This window comes from Anoplophora glabripennis, unplaced genomic scaffold (genome assembly GCF_000390285.2).
Source record: "Anoplophora glabripennis isolate ALB-LARVAE unplaced genomic scaffold, Agla_2.0 scaffold196, whole genome shotgun sequence".
NCBI lineage: Eukaryota > Metazoa > Arthropoda > Insecta > Coleoptera > Cerambycidae > Anoplophora > Anoplophora glabripennis.
In genome coordinates, this window is record NW_019416363.1 from 526,365 (window position 1) to 546,633 (window position 20,269).

At 33.2% G+C, this 20,269-nt stretch overlaps 2 protein-coding genes across 3 annotated transcripts in view; one reads left to right on the forward strand and one right to left on the reverse strand.

The window, feature by feature from the left end:
• LOC108908325 (persulfide dioxygenase ETHE1, mitochondrial) overlaps nucleotides 1-4,133 on the reverse strand; it is a 79,025-nt gene extending 74,892 nt beyond the window's left edge. Inside the window, exons 1-2 of the mRNA XM_018712351.1 lie at nucleotides 3,842-4,133; nucleotides 3,635-3,779 (exon numbers count right to left, since the gene is read on the reverse strand). Coding sequence (XP_018567867.1) covers nucleotides 3,635-3,779; nucleotides 3,842-3,937 — 241 coding nt within the window. The 5' untranslated portion in view covers nucleotides 3,938-4,133. The remainder of the gene's footprint in view (nucleotides 1-3,634; nucleotides 3,780-3,841) is intronic.
• Nucleotides 4,134-6,963: 2,830 nt separating this feature from the next.
• The window catches only part of LOC108908327 (tubulin-specific chaperone cofactor E-like protein), a 41,170-nt gene continuing 27,864 nt past the window's right edge, over nucleotides 6,964-20,269 (forward strand). For both annotated transcript variants that reach the window (XR_001964363.2, XM_018712353.2), the window contains exon 1: nucleotides 6,964-7,224. The gene's annotated coding sequence lies outside the window, so the exon portion shown is untranslated. The remainder of the gene's footprint in view (nucleotides 7,225-20,269) is intronic.

Consider the following 20,269-nt stretch of genomic DNA (forward strand, 5'->3'; position numbering starts at 1 on the left):
CTTCCCCTCTGCTTTTGGGGTCGCTAAAACCGAATATAAAAAAATTTAACTAGTCATTTCCTACTACAAGACTACTGAAAATGAATCCAACCCCCTCGTCAACCCTCAGCACTCTTTGCCACCCACATTTGTTTTCAGCAGCCTAGAATGCGTAGGCATATACAACCCACTCGACTTTGTATGAAAATTGACACTTCAACCCCCATAAAGGGGTATATGGGGGTGGTAAAGTGACGCTAAGGGGTAACGAGGGGGTCTTATTCATTTTTGGTAGACTTCTTTGTTCTTAGTGGCCCAGAAAACAAAAGAATACCCACCCTACTCGACTTTATATGAGAATTGACATTTCAACTCCCAGAAAGGGGTGTACGGGGGTGGTAAAGAGACGCTAGGTGGTAACGAGGGGGTCTAATTCATTTTGGTAGTCTTCTTCGTTCTTAGTGGCCCAGAAAACACAGTAATACACACCCCACTCGACTTTGTATGATAACTGACATTACGGTAACGGGAAAATGGAATTTATTTTTTTTAATGGTCATATTAGGTTTCAGCGACCTCAGAAACGGAGGGGTAGGTGGGTCTACCCTCTGGATCTTGAAATTTTTTTTGTGTGGCTGTGTAACAATTAAAATTCGAAAATTTTTTCTGAAGTATGTCAGGGAAACATGTGTTAACCAAGTGGTTGGCGTCAACAGAATACGGAATGTGCCAAAAGAAATAGCAACTTATCTCAATTTGCCTCATTCATTGCCTGAAACTTATACAGGATACTGCTTTAGACGTTCTTCAGCCACTCTGTTAGCTGACGAAGGGGCTGATATTACCACCATTAAACGACATGGGAGGTAGCGTACTAGTAAGGTAGCGGAGACATATATAGAGGATTCTACAGTGTTTTCGAAAAGTAACGAATAAAATAATTATTTTTTAAATTGAGAAGTTTTCGAAAAAATCCCCTGGCACGTCGATTTTGTTTTTAAAAAAGGCACTTTTTGACATACGATCCATATTTGTGACGTCATCGTTGTTCGAGATATGACGTCATCGACAATTTTTTTAAATAGCAGCCCCCAATTTTGACCATGCCATTTGAAAGAGCGTGTCATTCTACATACGCATCATGAAAAATCATGGTTGCCTGACGGTAGCCTTAGCGACCGAGAATGTTTTTTATTGCTGTCAGATAAAAACTTGAAATCGTACTTTATTAAATAGTTTTTTGAGTTATTTCTTTAGTTCTTATCTTTTGTTTGGCAAAAGCAGTGCGTTTGAAGTGTTTATTGAGTAGTAACTTTGTCATTTTATAAAAATAATGGTTAAATTAACTGAACGAGAACGAATTTAAATTCTTTGCATGATCGGATTTGGAGACAGGATGCGCACCCAAAAAGAAGTAGTTGAATTGTTCAATGAAACTCATCCTGATCGACATCCCATTAGCCAAAGCATGGTAAGCAATATTGAGTCGAAATACCGTAACTTTGGACATATTCGTGATCTTCCTAAATCTGGTCGACCGTCAAAATCAGTAGATGATGAGCTTAATGTTTTGTTGGCAATAAAATAAATCGTCACTCAACACTTAACCAATTGGCACAAAATTATGAAAAAAGCAAAGTATCATCCTTATAAAGTATGCCTTGTTCATGAGCTATCTGAAGACGACTTTGATCGGCGAAATCAATTCTGCGAGCAAATGCAAGAGCTATGCAATTATGATAATAATTTCGTAAAAAACGTAATTTTTTCTGATGAGGCTACGTTTGTTTGGAACGGCCAATAGGCAAAACTGCCATTATTGGGCTACCGAGAATCCCCGATGGATGATGGAGTATCACACTCAAAGTCCCCAGAAAGTAAATGTGTGATGCGGCATAGTCGACGGAAGAATTCTGGGTCCCTATTTCTTTGACGTCAACCTAACTGGTGCAAGATATTTGGATTTTCTTCGAGACGACCTCATTCCGGACTAATAACTTTATATCCAGATATAGAGGGACATGATCTTCCAAGAAATGACATTTTCTTTCAATAAGATGGTGCACCTCCCCATTATGCAACACCTGTCCGTGCTTATTTAGATGAGCTGTCCCCGAATCGTTGGATAGGGAGAAGGGGGCCGATTGAGTGGCCAGCCAGATCGCCTGATTTGACACCCCTAGATTATTTCTTGTGGGGATACTTAAAAAGCAAAGTATACGTTACTAGACCGGTTAATTTAGAAGATTTAAAAGCAAGAATTCCTCACGAGATACATCGTATACCTCCTGAAGTTATTGATAATGTCCAAAAAGAATTTATTAATCGTCTTGGCTACTGTCAGGCAGCCAACGGTGCACAATTTGAACATTTAATTTAGTCGATTTTTACATAATCATTATCATTTTCAGTATTGTGAAAATTAAATTTTAAAATCTTCAAACATTATATTCTTGAAATTTTTGTTATGTAACACCATAATTTTTCATGATGCGTATGTAGAATGACACGCTCTTTCAAATGGCATGGTCAAAATTGGGGGTTGCTATTTAAAAAAATTGTCGATGACGTCATATCTCAAACAACGATGACGTCACAAATATGGGTCGTATGTCAAAAAGTGCCTTTTTTTTAAAAAATCGACGTGCCAGGGAATTTTTTCGAAAACTTCTCAATTTAAAAAATAATGAATTTATTCGTTACTTTCCGAAAGCACTGTATACAAAATAAAATTTCAATCGCAAATAATAATACAACGTGCACAGTAAACTTAAACAATTACAGCATCAGCCTCATTGAACACCCAGAACTAAAAGCTACGATAACTGACAGCACTGGGTCTCACATAAATTTAATTCAATTTCAATTTACATGTAGGTAGTGCAAAATAAATTGTAATCGTCCTATTTTTAATAGTCACTGTTTTGTATTGAAATGTTGTATTACTTAAAATGTAGGTATATTGTTTAATTAATAAAATCATAAATAAGTTTCCAAAAAATGACAAATTAGTTTGAAATTTGTTTTATGTTCTAGAACGAAAAAGACTTCTAGTTCTAGAACATAAAAAAATAAAACTAGTAAAAGTCAAAAAAAGTTCAGAAGACGAAAATAGATAGACTTTGGACTAAGAGTATTTTGCTAAGTGAGAAAAAATACTCACTTTCTCAACTGAAAATTTAACGAAAATGTCGACTTTTGAGGACAGTCTTCGAAAAAATTTACAGGGTGAGCTCGAATAAAAAGAAAATATAAACTTAACGTTATTTTTGCAAAACCTACCCAAATCCCAGAGATTGTTTAACATTTTCCGGACACCCTGTATACAAAAATCATAATATTTGTAGGTACCCATATGAGAATACTGCAAGAAGGAATGTCAAGTCAATTTTAGTTAACATTAACAAATTTATTCACCCTATACAAATTTATGAGTTCATATATTTTCCATAAAAATATGTAAAATAGGTACACATGATTTACATACAGACTTGTTTGTCAAAAAGGTAGGTAGATATATGTATTACGTATAGGTTAATTATTCCCATATCCCAGATATAAATAAATTTAAACCGCCTACATAACAACATAATACGACCCTCAAACAAACACAAAAACAAGTGACCCTAAACCCTAGCGGCCGTATATCACTTACCTGCGTAAACCAAATTCAAATTTAAATCCTTTGTGAGTTGAAAGTCCCGCTTTGCATGCTCGAGTACTGGATCGATAAGTATGCATTCTCTAGTTCCCGGGTCTGCCAACAGATAAGTGTAGGTGCTGCTTACGGAATCGAACAACTGAAAACAAATAAAGCACATATTGGAAATTAATGTTTGACATGAGTGTATCTGTCAGTTACCTGTCGAAATACAAGTTTGTTTGTGTCGCTGCTATAATTCCGAATCTGCTGTTTCGGTAGCTTCCCCATTAACAAGAGTCCAAATTTTGTTGCCATAGTTACCTAGTACTTGCTTACCTACTTAATAAGATGAGACCGAGAAGTGATTTGATAGGGCTTCTCTTTCATGACGTACTGACGAGTGGTTTATCCCTAGTAAACAATTTTTTTAGGGAACCATTATAATCACATATTAATCTTTATATCTTTGTATTTTTTTGGTCACGTACACTTGTACTCATTAGTTATTGAATAAACATGCTGCGCCATCTACCCGATATGTGATGAACTTTACTAGCCAGTTTAGGAAACCCTAAATCGAATTCTACTTTAGAATTAGAAAGGAGAAACTTCAAAATTTAAATTTCTAGTTGGTTGTAATGTGTAAATTGAATCTTAATATCGATTCTTCAAAGATGATATGATACAGGTTTCTTAGCATACACTTTTAGAATTTCCTAAAAATTTTTATATCGCATTGGAAGTCTAGATTTCTTCTAATTTATGGTTTGTTTTTTTAAAGTTTTAAATAATTTAGAATAAGATCCACTTCATACTTAGAATTTGAAAAAAAAAAAAAGATTATTGCATGTTACACCATCTAAATAAGTACCTATATGTGGAACCATGAGATATATTTGAAGCAAATGATAAAAGAACGTTCTTCTTCCATTAGAAGCTTCTGGGCTGTGATTGGGCCTCTTGTTTTTAGATATGTTCACAATTTTTTTTTCGACAGCTAGTATATTTTTCAAATTATTTTGAAAGTAACAGTTATTTATGTTCTAGTGTATTACGGTATATATGTCAGGCTGGGAAAATTTCCCAAGTGACTTATATGACGTAACACACGAGTGCCATACAAAATTTTATCCAATAAAATAAATAAAAGTAACTTAAAATTTCAAGTTGTCACCGTCAGAAAAAGTAATTTAACAAAATGAAATATTACAAAGGATATGAGTGTCAATCTAAATTGTGTCGGTAACCAAGGATTGTCAGTAAACAAACAATATTTTTTTAGTTGAAATCACGCTGAAATTCTAAAACCAAGACTCAAAAAATGGAAAATGTGGAAATTCCATCTGAAATTATAGAAAAAGCTAATGCGGCTATTGCAGGCATCATTCCGGAGAAATCAAAATCTATATACAATAAAGAACTGAAGGAATTTCAAGATTGGAAAATCAAAGAAGGGGTGAAAGACGTAAATGAAGATGTCTCTTGGCTTATTTTTTCAATTTAAGTGACAAATTACCTCCATCCCCATTGTGGACTAAATATTCCATGTTGAAGTCAACTTTGAGAGTTTACAAGAACATTGAAATTTCTAAATTCGGAAGACTAGTGGCATATATAAAGTCATTTTCAACCAAAAAAATCCAAGGTCTTAGAAAGAGAACAAATCGAACAATTTTTGCGTGAAGCCCTAGACGAAGATCATCTTATGAATAAGGTAGGTTCTGGATCTACTGAATTGTTTAACTGACTATATTTATTAAATTTATTGATTTTATGTAGCGTTGATATTAGGAGTTTTTGACGCTTGCCGTTGCGAGGAATTAACCCATCTAAGCATAGACAATATAAAGCACAAATACCTAGTAAAACGAACAAACCAAGGAGCTTCGCTGTGTTAAATGGAAGATTTTGTGTTAATCCAGTTGAATCAATTAAAAAATATTCTAAGCTAAAGCCTCAAAATGTACAGCATAAAAGGTTCTTTTGTAATTTTCAAAAGGGAAAATGCACACGTCAATGTGTTGGTATTAGCTTTGTTCCAAGTGCATTAGAATTAGTTTCCAACAGTCCGACGCAATCGCATTTGATTCAAAACAATGAATTTTGAACCTTATGTAAGCATTATATCCATATGCGCATGCGTCTGACTGTTTGAAACTGTTTTGGATTCTACTAGGACAAAGCTATTAATAAGCTATCAAAAATTCCTAATGTTGTTGCGCGATTTTTGGGTTATATACAGGGCATGGCTTGCGTCACGCATTTGCAACTCTCTTGGCTAATGCTGGAGGGAATATTGCAACACTCAAACGCCACGGTGGATGGAAGTCATCTACCGTATCAGAAGGTTATATAGAAGAGTCAATTTCCACCAAAATTGATATTACTAAAAAGATACAAGGGATGCAGGCTCCTGAAGCAAGCACAAGCTAATGGACAACCTGTTCTATAAAACCACAAATCACAAAATGATTCCAATAATCCTTTGGCGTCAAATTACGGCTTTACCATAAATGTTAATGTTAATTTTATAATATATACATACTGTTTCATATTGGTTTTCTAATAAAAACTAGAAAAATAAACCAAACATTTGTTTTTTTATGATTTCTATAAGTCACTAGTGGGTTATAAGTCATAACTTATTGGTGACTTATGACTTATAATTCACTAGTGACTTATAAGCCACATTATTCCTTTAAAACCAAAGAAATTATAGTATCATTATATTCAAGTGTTAGATAAAAGTATTTTCCAAACAGGCACTGGGTATGCAACACACAATACTAGCTTCCCGTATATATATTTGACTACATCTTGTACCATTCAATAGTAAATATAAAGGAGAATCAATATCCTGGGTCTGAGTAGTTGGGCACTTACAATAAGCAAGTAACTTCAGATTTTTGAAGTGAGGGGTAGTTACAATATCATTAATTCTTACTTATTATATATAGTAAACAACGAGTCAATTCCAATTGCCTCTTAAATATTGACGGTGTCACTCAATTTGCGTTAAGAACATTTAGTCGTGATTTACAGTGATTTGCAACAATGCATTTATTGAAAAATTTAAACGTATCAAAACCGCCTCAGTTTTGTATAGTATTTGGCACAGTTGCTCCATATTCTTTTTGCATTTAATCTGGACTTATTGGACTGGTGCTACTGAGTATTAATGGATTGGACAGCAAATATGACAGCGGATCAGTACACCATCATCTAATTTTTAAAACCATTTTGAAGACTGAACTAAGACGCAATACACTTTTATGAGATATTTTAGTGGGAGAAAATCAAGTTTGCACTGGATCAGCTGTTAGTTGTTGGCTGACAGCTGATCGCGAAAACAAAATACAAAACATTTCATTTCAGTCCGAGCGTGGCTGGCTTCGTTGCAGCAGGTCTCGGAGTCGTGTTATTTTTATCGATTGCGAACAGGTTGTTGTGTTTATAAATAAGCCATAGCACCTTAAAATATTGTTTGTAGACTGTCCTCGAGTACAGTGTCGGATCTGTGCGACCCCTAAGTTATGCCATATAGTCCTGGATTGCTCTTTGTTTATGGAATTGTTATCCAAGCTCCATCCTTTGTTATACAGGTAAGATAGTTCGGGTATTTCCGAGAGATGTCGGTTTGTTATGTAAACAGTATTATGGGGAATCCTTGAGGTGAATGTTTCGTAGAATAATTCCTGTCGTTTTCTTTGTGCAAATTGCTGTAATTCATGCTCATTTATTTGATGTGAACGTTGTTTGATATAAGTGTACACTTTCATTTTTGATAATAAGCGCATGAATTTGTAATGCAACATTATGTAAGTTTTACGGATCGATGGTTGGATATTTTCTAATGAGATAATTAGTAATTCCTTAATGGAACATGTGTCAAAAACGAGAAATTTGTTAAACGATAATTATTAAAACCTCAACTCATTAAGCGCTTGCGTTTACTAATCCATGAAAATCAAACACAAAGCTTTAGATTAACGAACAGTTAAGAAAACAGTATTCCGCAACAATTTGCAACAGATTGGATACCTACTTACCTTAACTTCGAGGTTTAACCACAAAACGAAGATATCGGCTATGATTGCATCTTTGTTTATTCGCAGCGGTACTTAATTAGTGCATCTTGAAAATAAATAGTATATTTGTCAAAAAAATACTCATTGCAATAGAGACAGAAGCCTTCCAGAATGGGGTTAATTCATTATCTTCGCAAAAAGTAACTGATATATCTACCTGCTTTAAGTATCAGTAACGTTATTCTCAAACCTAAAACAATGAAATATTCTAAATTATGATATGGTATCACTCATAATTTCAATGAAGAAGTGTGGTCTCTGTTGGTAAATAATACCATCATCAAGATGTTGCTAACTTCGTAGCTGTATTTACTCGAGAATCTAAAATATTGCCAGAGCCTTTGTCCACTACCATTAGTCTTAATAATTTGAAGCAGATATTAGATATCCCTGGAAAGATATCTATTTGTGTAAATTTTAATGACTTCAATTTTATTTCTTTCTAGCCATCTTGTACAGAAGAATATATAAATAGATATTAGATTAACAGTTCGATATATTTATTAGAATATACATGTATAGCTACCGACAATAACTAAGTTGTGCTTTTGAATCGCTTCTGATGAAATTTTGGATTGAAATATTTGGAAGATGAGAACCCGGATAAAAAGTGCAAAAGAACTTTTGAAATGAAGTGGGTGTATCTGTGTTTCCCAAAATGGGACTACCTAAGCTACATCTAGCGTGCTACAAAAAGTAGTATCTACACCTACGTAGACAAAAATGAATATTAGATGATTTATATGCTGGGTTTTACCTATTTTACCTCGACATTTACTAGAAAAGAAGAAGGTAACTTTGCAGGCTTATAGGTATAATTAATAAAAAGTAATATTTCTTAGTAAATCAGTTCTTAAACTAAATCTAGTTTCATAAAGAAATAATTCTTCCTGTGCTGACTTTAGATAGGTATCTACATTAATATTTAATATCTACGTCTTACAATTACAAACACTGTTCAAAACCTCATACAATAAAGCGATAGAACAAAAAATATCCTGTATGGGTATGTCTGGCTTAAACCGGTACCTAACCTACCTTTGTGTCTGTGATCCGATTGTAGAATGTACAAGTTCTCTGAAGGACAAATATACAATTTAATAAGAGGTTTCCACTGCCAACATGAAGACAATTGTTGCTAAGCAAATATTGAGTTTAAACAGAACTATGTTCAGGATATTCACATGAAAATTTCATAGCTTCGACAGAACCTAATCGATTTCAATCATTTGATTGTAAGCAGTGAGTTTTTAGTAAAATAACCATTATTTTTTACAATAACTACTATAATTTTACTAATTCAGTCAATTTTCGACCTGATTTTTCAATTAATTTAATTTAATTCTAATTCCTGGACACGAAGAAAATATTCTTTCCTTATACAGTCTCTGTCTCCTAAAAAAACATCGCAAGCCATAACTCCGTTATTGACAGTCTCATTTCAAAAACTACCAAAATTAAATGAAACGGCTCTAAATACACTATAGAGGGAGCCAATCAGAGCTTATTTACTATTCTTTTTTTTTTGAAAAGCGATAGTCAACTTTTTTTCAAATGTCAATATTGTTTTTTTGTTATTTATTATTGTGCAGATTTATTTTCTGAATCCAACGATGTACAGGGTGTCCCGAAATTCATGCAACAATATTTGGTAATAGATTCTTAAGATATATTTAGGGGACCCGTATTTTTTATTTTTGCCAACTGGTCCCCTCTTTCCTACTTACAACCCCCTGAAATCGGCCTCTAAAAAGTATTTTTTATATCTCAAAACCATGTTGTACGAGAATCACTAAATTTGGTACACAGGGGTTTTATGACATGTGAAATCTCATAGTGCTACGCTTTTTGGCGGGAAACCCCCTTAAGACACTTTTTCGTGGGCCCCCTTTTCTTTGGAACCAGAAAAGTTTGGTCGCAAATTTGATTTATTTTTAATTATTAGTTAGCTAGAAAGCCATTGAATTTAGAAACTTTTTTCTCTTGATATTTGTTTCGTAAAATGCAATGTTTTTGAAGAAAATGGCGAATCACAATGCATTCGATCACATTTTGACATTTTTCTCGAAAACGTTGCGTTTTACGAAAAAAGTACAAAGAGACAAACAGTTTCTAAATTTAATGGCTTTCTAGTGGACTTATAATTTTTAAGAAATTTAAATGTGGGACCAAATTTTTTTGGCTCCAAAGACAAGGGGGCCCACGAAAAAGTATCTTAAGGGGGTTCCCCGCCAAAAAATATGGCACCATCAGATTCCACATGTAATAAAACCCCTGTGTATCAACTTTAGTGGTTCTCGTATAACAGGGTTCTGAGATATAAAAAAAAGATTATTCTTAGAGGCGGACTTCAGGGGGCTGTAACTCTGAAAGACGGGGCGACTTGGCAAAAATAAAAATTACGGGTCCCCTAAATTTGTCTTAAGAGTCTGTGACCAAATTTTATTGGATGAATTTCGGGACACCCTGTATATGAACTTGACTTTTGTAAAGCATTTATTACAGAAAAGACGATAAAATATTAGTCGATACCGCATTCAGCAACCGGCCACTAATTGATGACAAATGTATTTTAACTAATCATCTGTGCCATGGAAAACAGAAAATGATACAGCAAAACAAATAAAATTCAAAAGAGAATTTTGTAGCTAACAGAAAAGAAACAATACGATAATATTCATTAAAAGAAAAACAATTTAATTAAATACATTAACTATTAAACAAAGTTCGACACGAAATAACATTCATTAAACACAAAACGAAGAATAAACATAAAACAACTAAAGAAACAAATTGTAGCCGTAGTTCTCTATCGTTTTCCTCTAATGTCTGTACTTTTTGAGGAATGTATGGCTTGAATTTGTGCTTTTTCAATACTTCATGTACAGTTCTCTTTGATGCTCTAATATTGTTAGAAATTTCGCTAATGGAAGTTCTTGGGTTTTCTTCAACGTTAAGAAAAACATTGTTTTCATTAAATTCTTCTCTCTTTGGTTTCTTAAAAGCACCATAGTGTCTGAAATTTTCTTCCAGTCTTACGTGGTTCTGGATTCTGGAACTTCTCTGTGAGGCAATAGTTCTCTGTAAAAGCGGACTCCTGCACCATGATTTTTATTACACCGAAAGTATACCTGAATCATGTCCATCAATTGATTACTACTCATATTTTGCACTGTTGAGCTTATTTCAATAAATAACCTACTGTAAATGACACAGAACGGGTATAATGCTATAATGCCTAAAAAACTGGGACACGAACGCTAAAATGACATTTACTTGCATTGTTGTATTATCTTTTGTTTTCCAGGCATACATGATTAGTTAAAATATGTTGGTTGTCAATTAAGCGACCGGGCACTAATAATGCGGTATTGACTAATATTTTCATGCTTTTTCTGTAAAAATTTTATATATATCGTTGAATTCAGAATAGAAATCTGCACAATAATAAATAGAAAAACCTATATTGCTATTTGAAAACAAAAGTTAACTATCGGTTTTGAAAATCCAATAGGCTCACTCTATAGTGTACTTAGAGCCATTTCACATAATTTTTTGTTTTTTAAAATCAGACTATAAATAACGGAGGTATGGCTTGCGGCGTTTTTTAGGAGACAGCCTGTATACTATAGAGATCCCCTGCTACACCGATCAAAAAGTTATTGTAAATCAGTTGGTAAAATTGAAATATATAATAAACCAGTTGTCAGATTTAGTTATTATCAAGAAGTTAATAAAAAATGTGTAAAGGTATTGAAATATAAAATTTAAAAAATCCGCTAATTTGATATAAAAAAGCGCACTTTGTTATTTATAAAATGATTACAAATTTATATAAATAAGACGAATAAGACATTTCAATCAGATACAAAGCAATAAACTTCGTAGTAATGTTTCAAGGTCGATTTGTTAATAAATTATTCAGTTTAACTAAATATTATTTTTTATTTATTAGTTTCGTCAAATAAATTATAGAACGCAAATCTTATTTCATGGAAAGATAAGAAATACGCTCGTAATTATGAAATATTCGTTAGTGATATATAATATTGTTATTTTGGACAGAAATTTGTAATCTGAAATACGTACTCATAATTAGTATTATTGGGGAGAGGAGGTGTTTTAAAAACATATAATGCCCGTCTTATGTGCGACGTAAATAATTGTTTTTTATATTTTTAATATATTTTTCATAGTTACTTTGCAATAAAATAATTTTAGCCTAGATGACAGATATTTACATTGCATTATGTTTAGTTGGATTAATCCTGGATGCATGAACGTATACTTCTCATGTAAGTAATTAGGCTCCACAGTTTTGAGTTTACCTTCACTCAGCTTCCAGTTTTCCTTTTCCGAACAATAGATAGGGAACCCTTGCTAGTCCAAAACATGGACTGCGATCTCCCCTTCCTCCTAGCAGTCTTCGTCCAGACCGGTCTAACTTAGATGTTTCCTTAGTCTGAAATGTCCTGTTAACCAACATGTGTTATCCTTACTGTTCTACGTCTTTCATTTAGGAGCTCTGCCGTCGATTCCTCAATGGTTCTTTTAAGAACTTCTTGACTTACTTCAGGGGTTCCTGGCTACCAGTTTTAAACCTTACCTTTTACTCATTCCTGCTTCCTGCATGATTAAACATAATAATGCAATGCCTTAGGAGGTTCCTCTAGAGCTTCAGATAAGCCTGCTGTGACTGACTCACCAGCCTTCTTTTTGTCTAATTGTAAATATCGCTCAAATTTCAGTACCCAGTTTTTACTTTTTAACCTTACCAAAATCCAAATAAAGCTATACCGACCTGAAATTGTTATGGTACGTGGAAATTGTGGTTAGCGCTACCTAACTATCGGGTCGAAGTAAAATAATATAATAACAAACAATTTTTTATTCGATGGTCTTGTACTGATTACCATTATTTAATGTTTTAGTGTTTGGCAAACTTATTTTAAAATTAATGCAAGTAAGAATTGATTCCTGTTTCACCACTAATAATAATAATAAGAAATAGTAAAATGATGAATGGAATATAAATATGAGCCTGTTATTGTTTTACTTAACAATTAATTAATTATTCAAGTAGTTTATTTTATGCTTTGTAGTACGTATGTACCTTATATTTCTTTGTTGTGCGACTGACATGGCAGGAAACTAGTAAATACCCACGAAACTGATAAAAATGATAAGAATATAATAGTTATCATTGGCAAATACTGCATTCTGAACGCATATGAATGCTACCCGTGTGAATTTATCACGATACTGAATTCTGTTAGTTGCGTTTTTGTTTTGCATGCGACCTTAATGTAGACCCGGCATTGTTCTCATTATTTGTACTTCATACAGAATCAGCAATAAATCATCCTACTTCCTTTCATCTGTCACGGTATCCATAATTTCAATTACGTAAAGATGATTAGATACGTCTTTAACGATACAAATTAGAAAATGATTCAATTTCAAGATCCCAAATGACGGTTAAAGTGATTTCACTAGTTTCTTGGAATTGCGACTAACTGCAAAGTGGAAGACAGGTCGTAGGCGAAAAATTTGCATGGTTACCAACGGCGGTTAAGTGCCCACACACATTTTTCATCATCGGTCACATAAAAACATTCATCAGTTTAAGATAGGAAAAAATAACTTAAATTGTTTGTACTTGATTTACAGATATGACGAGCAATTGAGGAAATGCATAAATTATTTGTCCATTTTTTATGCGCACATCGCACATCACAGATGTGTTTATCTCTGATCAATATTTCTACAGTGAGGAACTTACCCGATTTTGAGTGTTTAATAGAAATGTATCATTGGTAAATTCTATACGTTAGGTTAGAGTATACCTTAAAAAGTATTTAACTTCTAAAGAGTTCAACTGTCTTTTTATTGCTGGACGTATACTACGTTTTGGGAAGCTGATACAAGAACGAAATATAATAATGGAATGGAATATTCTCTATCACCCATCTGAAATCCTGTGGAACTGTTTTCAGTCAAATATGTTTGTTCTGTTATATATTTAAAACGCAGTATTTCTATCTTTAGATGTAAGGTTATAGTGATTACGTATTAAATTATACGAGGAAGAGTCATTAAATAACATGAATGTTTGAATACGTTGTTATAAAGCGCTTACCGGAATTCTTTGTGTTCTAATTTCAGACATGGTCCCCTCATTGATCCAACTAATAACTTGCGTATCGTATACCCTTTTGATTATCTTGCGTATTCCCTTTTGATATAGATTTTAACCATCTTTAGTTACACTGGATACTTCTATTGTGGCTTTCCTATGCGTCCAACACGTCACATAGACAAGTTTAGTTTGGTAGAAATTAGATTATTCTTATAAATCTACACTCACCTTCAACCAAATCCAAATACGCAACAGATAGGTACGTGGTAGATACATTTTTTATTTACACTAAAGTGTGCAGAGCTCATTTTTTTTGTTATGGGCCCTACCCAGCACTTTAATTGGACAAGTTATAACTTGTCTAGAAACGACAGTTATAGGCATTAGTACAATCATTAATTACTGCTGTTGCTGTCATTGCTGTCGACAAAAGGCATTATAAATAGTTCAGTTATAACTCCAATTCTTTTACTCTATTTTAAAGGTGTTAAGGTGACAAATGATCTAATTTTGTCTTATGTTCCGCTGCTAGAAATGAGCTTTATCATCGTTTTTGAATTTTAACTGTGGATGGTACCTACCTACTTCTACGAAAATAAATAAATAAATAAATAAATAAAACGTCACAAAAGTTTCATTGTAAAATGTGAAAGAAGAGAAGGATAGTAAATACCATAAATATACGTACAAGGTGTTAGAAGTTTGACTGCCTTAATTTTAACAGACGATAGAATACAATAAAATAAACAAAAAAACCTTATATGACATGCGTCCTAAACTCAACCATTTCCGACAAAAAAAATAGAAAATTCCAACTTGATGTACAAAAGTTCGATTAATTAAGAAATATTGACGTAACTGCGTGCATAGAATGCCGTAAAACAATGTTTATCACTGTTTTGAACTTTTATGTGCTTAATTTTAAAAAATAATTAGCGTTGTAATAAAAAGTTTGATAAAATTCATATCGAGCAATGTGACGACGGCGTGGCGGATAACACGAGGTACTAAGCTATCCAGCAATTCATTTGGTATCTGGAATCGGATCGTGCCGGAGTGTTTTTTGCGTAGCACTATTTCCAGCGAGTGCGCGACGAAAGTCTCGTGCGTGTATTGAAAATGGTGTTGGACATTTTGAGCATATGTTGTACTTTGTTTTGTACTTGTGCGTAAAAATTACTGAATTTTGTTTTTTGGTAAGTACCTAAATTATTTTTACTACGTATGATTATGACAACACATGAATCATTATGTACTTTAATTACATATTTTTCAAATTCATGATTTGATTAAAAGTTATAGTTTCTGTTTTAAGAGATTCGTAATTATTAAAATTCGAGCCAAAATTTAAGCACAACACTATCTTCGTACTACAAAGTCGATACATTTTATTTTATTTATTTAAAATCTGGAAAACGAGTATCTTGAAATTTACTAAATGTTTCACAATAATAGTTGTTTACATTTTTTCCGTAGGATAAGTCTGCCGCGTGCGCTGTTGTCACGTTGTGATGAAACTCCTAAATATTAATGCTCGCTGTGTTTTGAAAACTGTTAATTTTACGCCCTTGTAATATACAACTTTTTGTTCATTTATGATTACTCTATCTCGTGCTGAAGTGATGGCAATCAAACTTCTTACACACTGTATATTGGGATGATGCATAAGTTCGTATCTGTGGCATCTATTGTTAGCGTATGTTAAAGTTGCTTTAATGTCATCTATTATTTAATCGAATAGTAAGCTGGTTTTCTCAAAGAGGGTAATATTTAAATGGATGATTCTCCACGTTCAGAAAGGCCATCTGGCTTTGTTGAAGATCATTTGAACGTTTTAATTTTAGATGATCCAAATCAATCAACCTGGGAATTGTCCACTATGATGGACCGTGACCGGTCGACCATAGAACAACATTTGCATTGCATGGATCAAATTAAAAAAATTGGCGTACGAATGCCGCACCTTTCGATCGAAGACAACAAAATATACCTCTTTGATAGCTCGTCGTTGTCAACAAAATCAACAATTATTTTTGCCGCGGACATGGTGCCTTTAAGTCAATGTCATAAATAGAAATGAATGGCTTAGCCCTAACAGAAAGACAACCTCCGAAGCAAAAAGTTGTACTCATTCGCGTAAGCTGATGTGCATCTAGTCGTCTACTATGAAGTGCTTCCCAGAAATGTCACTGCTGAGGTCAACAACTCCGTCGTCGGAGGCCGCAATTCAAGCAAAAATTCCGGGAAGACATAACCGAGTGATTTTACAGCATAAAGCAGCTATTCAGGAGCTTGGTACCTACTTGGTATCAAAAAATCATCGGGGAATCTCCTTTATTCAACTCTACGCTGTATGAACGTTGAGTTCATATCAAGATTGAAATTATATATGAAATAACGACATTTCTCAGACATTAGAATAAAGATGGAGGTTTGCCATGTTGTAAAAAGCAAATCGATTGAAATTCGTCAAGAATTTGAAATGATGTTAAGTAACCTTGAACACTTCAATAGTTGGTAGAAGGAACTGGAATAAAACCACAGGTCGAGGTTGAAAGATGTCAAGAATTATAACGCAAATGGGAAACATTTCCGTTAGGAATACAACATATTTATTATAACTACTTATACCTACAGCAAAAAAAAATCAACTTTAATTATTTTAAGATGTCCCCCTAATAACAGTAGAACGTTTAAATCAATTGTTCTTTGGAACGATGAGTTTTAACATCCTTGTTGTACTATATGTATAAAGTGGGGCTTTATAAACCAGCGTTTTCTTAAAATTTGTACCGTCAAAAAATTTTATAGGAAAACAAATCTATATTTTCGGTAAAAAAATGTTCATTTTGGCATATTCCAAAAAGCCTCCTAAGCCAATTTTTGACTGAAATATCTAATAAAGTGACGACGTGATCTTTATTGCGAAAAATTAATGAAATCCTAGTATTTCAACATTTTTATAGTTTAGGTGGATCTTACTAAAAGTGCAATTTCTTGTCTAAGACGCCAGTCTTAAGAAAATATAGCAAAATACAACAAAACAATTATTTGTAAATTCTAGATTTAACTATACCACAAATGGAACCGACCAAAATTAGACTTGAAATATAAAGTTGAAAAGCAAGTAAATTTTTACAGAAAACACTTCAAGATTGAAGTCAATTTCATTGTTTTTACAGCATAGCGCTGAGTAACGATGTGGCGCTTCAAAATTGACCTGCTAAATTTCATCGAAACCACCAGATTCTTCAGGTGTGGAATAAAAAAACCTGCCAGATCGTTGGGAAATTATCGTAATCCTTGATTAGTTCGTGTATTTTGCTTGTTAACACTAAATAAATTTTCATTTCAATAAAAGCGCCACGAACTTGTGCCCGAAACCGATATATTTGTACAACCATAAAGTTTAATTTAGTAAATTGATAACTGGCCATTAAGAGTGCATATCCTCGTCCTTGTGATAGTAAATATGGAGCAGTTACGCAAGTCGTGTTGCTATTACGAATCCGGGAGGCGATTTCATTTTGCCGTTTATCACAAAGCGAATAATTCGTAACACAAAAAATTATGTAATTTCGTTTCACGGTTCGACTGGCTGGACATTTTCTAATGAGACAGATTGCGCCGGAATTATCGATGCTCATCAGCGTATCGCCACATTTTAGGAAATGAAACGCTGTAGCCTTGCGTTGAACGACCAATCCCAAGGTAAAAACGGTAGTAATCGATTGGTAATTATTTTAGTACCTATGTGTAACTTTCTAAGTAATTGTGAATAGTACGTTTGAAGGTATTCTGAGAAAAAAGTCGGAAGAAAAATAAAGTATTTGTTTTGTTTAAGTATATTGTTAATTACTGTAGATGAAATACAACGTCTGCAACTAAGTAGATATTTCGGCGATGAAATTAATATACATGTTATTCATTTATTAAGATTTTTTTATAAAATTGAATTAGCTTGGTACCTTTAAAAAAGGGTAAAAAAGTATTGTACAGTGTCCGGAAATTATAAACAAGAAATTTAAGGTTTGATACTGCTTATAAAAATAATGGTACAAGTTTCTATGACACTTTTTTAAAAACGTAACATTGACCGATTCTGGGAAAAAACATATTTTATGTTTCTCGACAATATTTCGGTAAATTATTATCATTATCATTAAATTAAACAATTGGAGATGGTTTGGCAGATTTTAATTCTATTGTAATTATATAAAACATAATAATTATTATCTTTAATGTTTAAACCTTGTGATATTTATAATTTATAACAAAATCAGTTGCCAAAGTAAATCAGCTTTAATCGTTGTTATATTCCTACCTTCATTACTGTTGAGTTTTCCAAACACTTTTATAGAAACTTGTAATATCATTTTTATGAGTAGAATCTAAATTCTTTGCTCATGTTTCCAGATTCCATATCTCTATGTGCAAATGGTCACAAAGTCATTAAATAAAACAACAATTTTTAAAAGGCATTTCAAAACCTGTTTAATGGAATTTCTGCATGTTCGTATAGTCTTTCCGATCTCAATTGTAGAACCAAGAGGTTGGCAGTATGTATCAGGTTCGGTCGCTGACGCGGCAACTCGGCATTGAAATATTAGAAAAAGTTGTTCCCATATTTATTTAGCCATACCCGTATACAGGTCTGGTCAAACTAAACGTGGCACAGCTGCACTGGGCGACTGGGCAATAAATCTCAGTTGTTGACAAATTACCTAGCAGTTCAGTGCAGCAATGCGGAATTTGGTGTGATTCAGGTAATTTTAATTCGTTATTTTTATTAATCATTCACATTACAATTGCGAAAGGGATATTTTGTTTACTAATATTATTACAACATGGCAATTTGGAGACCTTTTGAAACGGAACAAAACGAAATTTACCATCAATATAATAAAATCGTTAGAGGACATAAATAATTAAAATATGTTGTTGACCAAATGAACATATAATAGAAATTTTCTACACATTATATACAAATTATTATAATTTTTTACCTTTAGCAGAAAACTTTTTTAGGGACACCTATGAAACTCATTAAATTTTATTGCTAGGCGTTTTTATACACGTTCAACTGACTTCGGAAAGATTATAATAAATATTTTAATATTGTTCTTTTTTTTATATAAATAATAAGTGATAAATAATAAGTTGTCACATTTTGAAAGGAAAAAAAATGGCTTCTTACATTCTGAGTATGTAAAAATCTCAATAGGTTTCGAATATCATAGCACTGAAATTTTTCAAAATTCCAAACTATTCTGTTATTAAAAAAGCATGAGTATATAAAAAAACGTTTTTACGGCTCTGTGGGCATTTAAACGCAAACATACATTACACATCGCCACAAAATTAAATTGAGACTTACTTTCTCTCAAACCAGTTGACCTCTATGTTTTTGAGGTCGCTGATCACGATCCCGGTATTCGTATAACCCCAGCGCGTCTGAATCAAGGTGAAATGAAGGTCAAATTTCGTTTTTTGAATGATATAACTTTTTTTATCCCGGAACCTGAACAGCGAGAAATTTTACGTCCAAATAGTGTTGACCTGTTGGTGAAAGTGACCTCTGGAGCTTATCTGGAGGTCATTTAAAGGTCAAATCTAAGATCTGAATCCACCGGCTGAAATTTCCAGATCAAAACGAGACGTCGAATCTCAAACCAGCTGACATCTACGTTTTTTGAACCGCTGATCACGAATCCAATGTCCAGCGCGTCTAGATCAGGGTCAAATAAAGGCTAAATTTCGTTTTTCAAATCACTTTTTTGATCCCGGAATCCGAATCCTGTGTCAAAAAGTTATATCACTTAAAAAAGGAAATTTGATCTTTATTCGACCTTGATCCAGACGTGCTGGGGTTATACGGATACCGGTATCGTGATCAGCGACCTCAAAAATATAGAAGCCAACTGGTCTGAGAGAAGGCAAGTCTCAATTCATTCTCAATTTCATTTTGTGGCCTTGTGTAACTATTGCTATTTCGGCAGTTAAAAACACCTGTTTGATATAGCTATTAAAACATGTACCTAACTGATTTGTTTAGTAAAAATTATCTACGATTTACTATTAATGTAAATCCCCGGAAAATATTATGAATGATTTCTTTGTTTATTTTACCAACGTCTTGTGAAAATAAATCTCTCTTGGACTGAAAGCGTCAGTCAATTAATTGTTATCTAATGAAATTATTTTTCCTAACCAAAAATTATGCCACTGAACAATCATCTCAGAAAATAACAATAAAACTTTTAAATTAAAGTACTATATTAGAGCTGTTTATTATTATCTAATGCGTTTATTAAATGTGATTTTCACTAAGTCATCTTAGTTATAGAACAACGAACCGTTTTTTTAAGAATGTTGCGAACTATTTATATTGATTTCAAACACCTAGAGAGGATAAAAGTG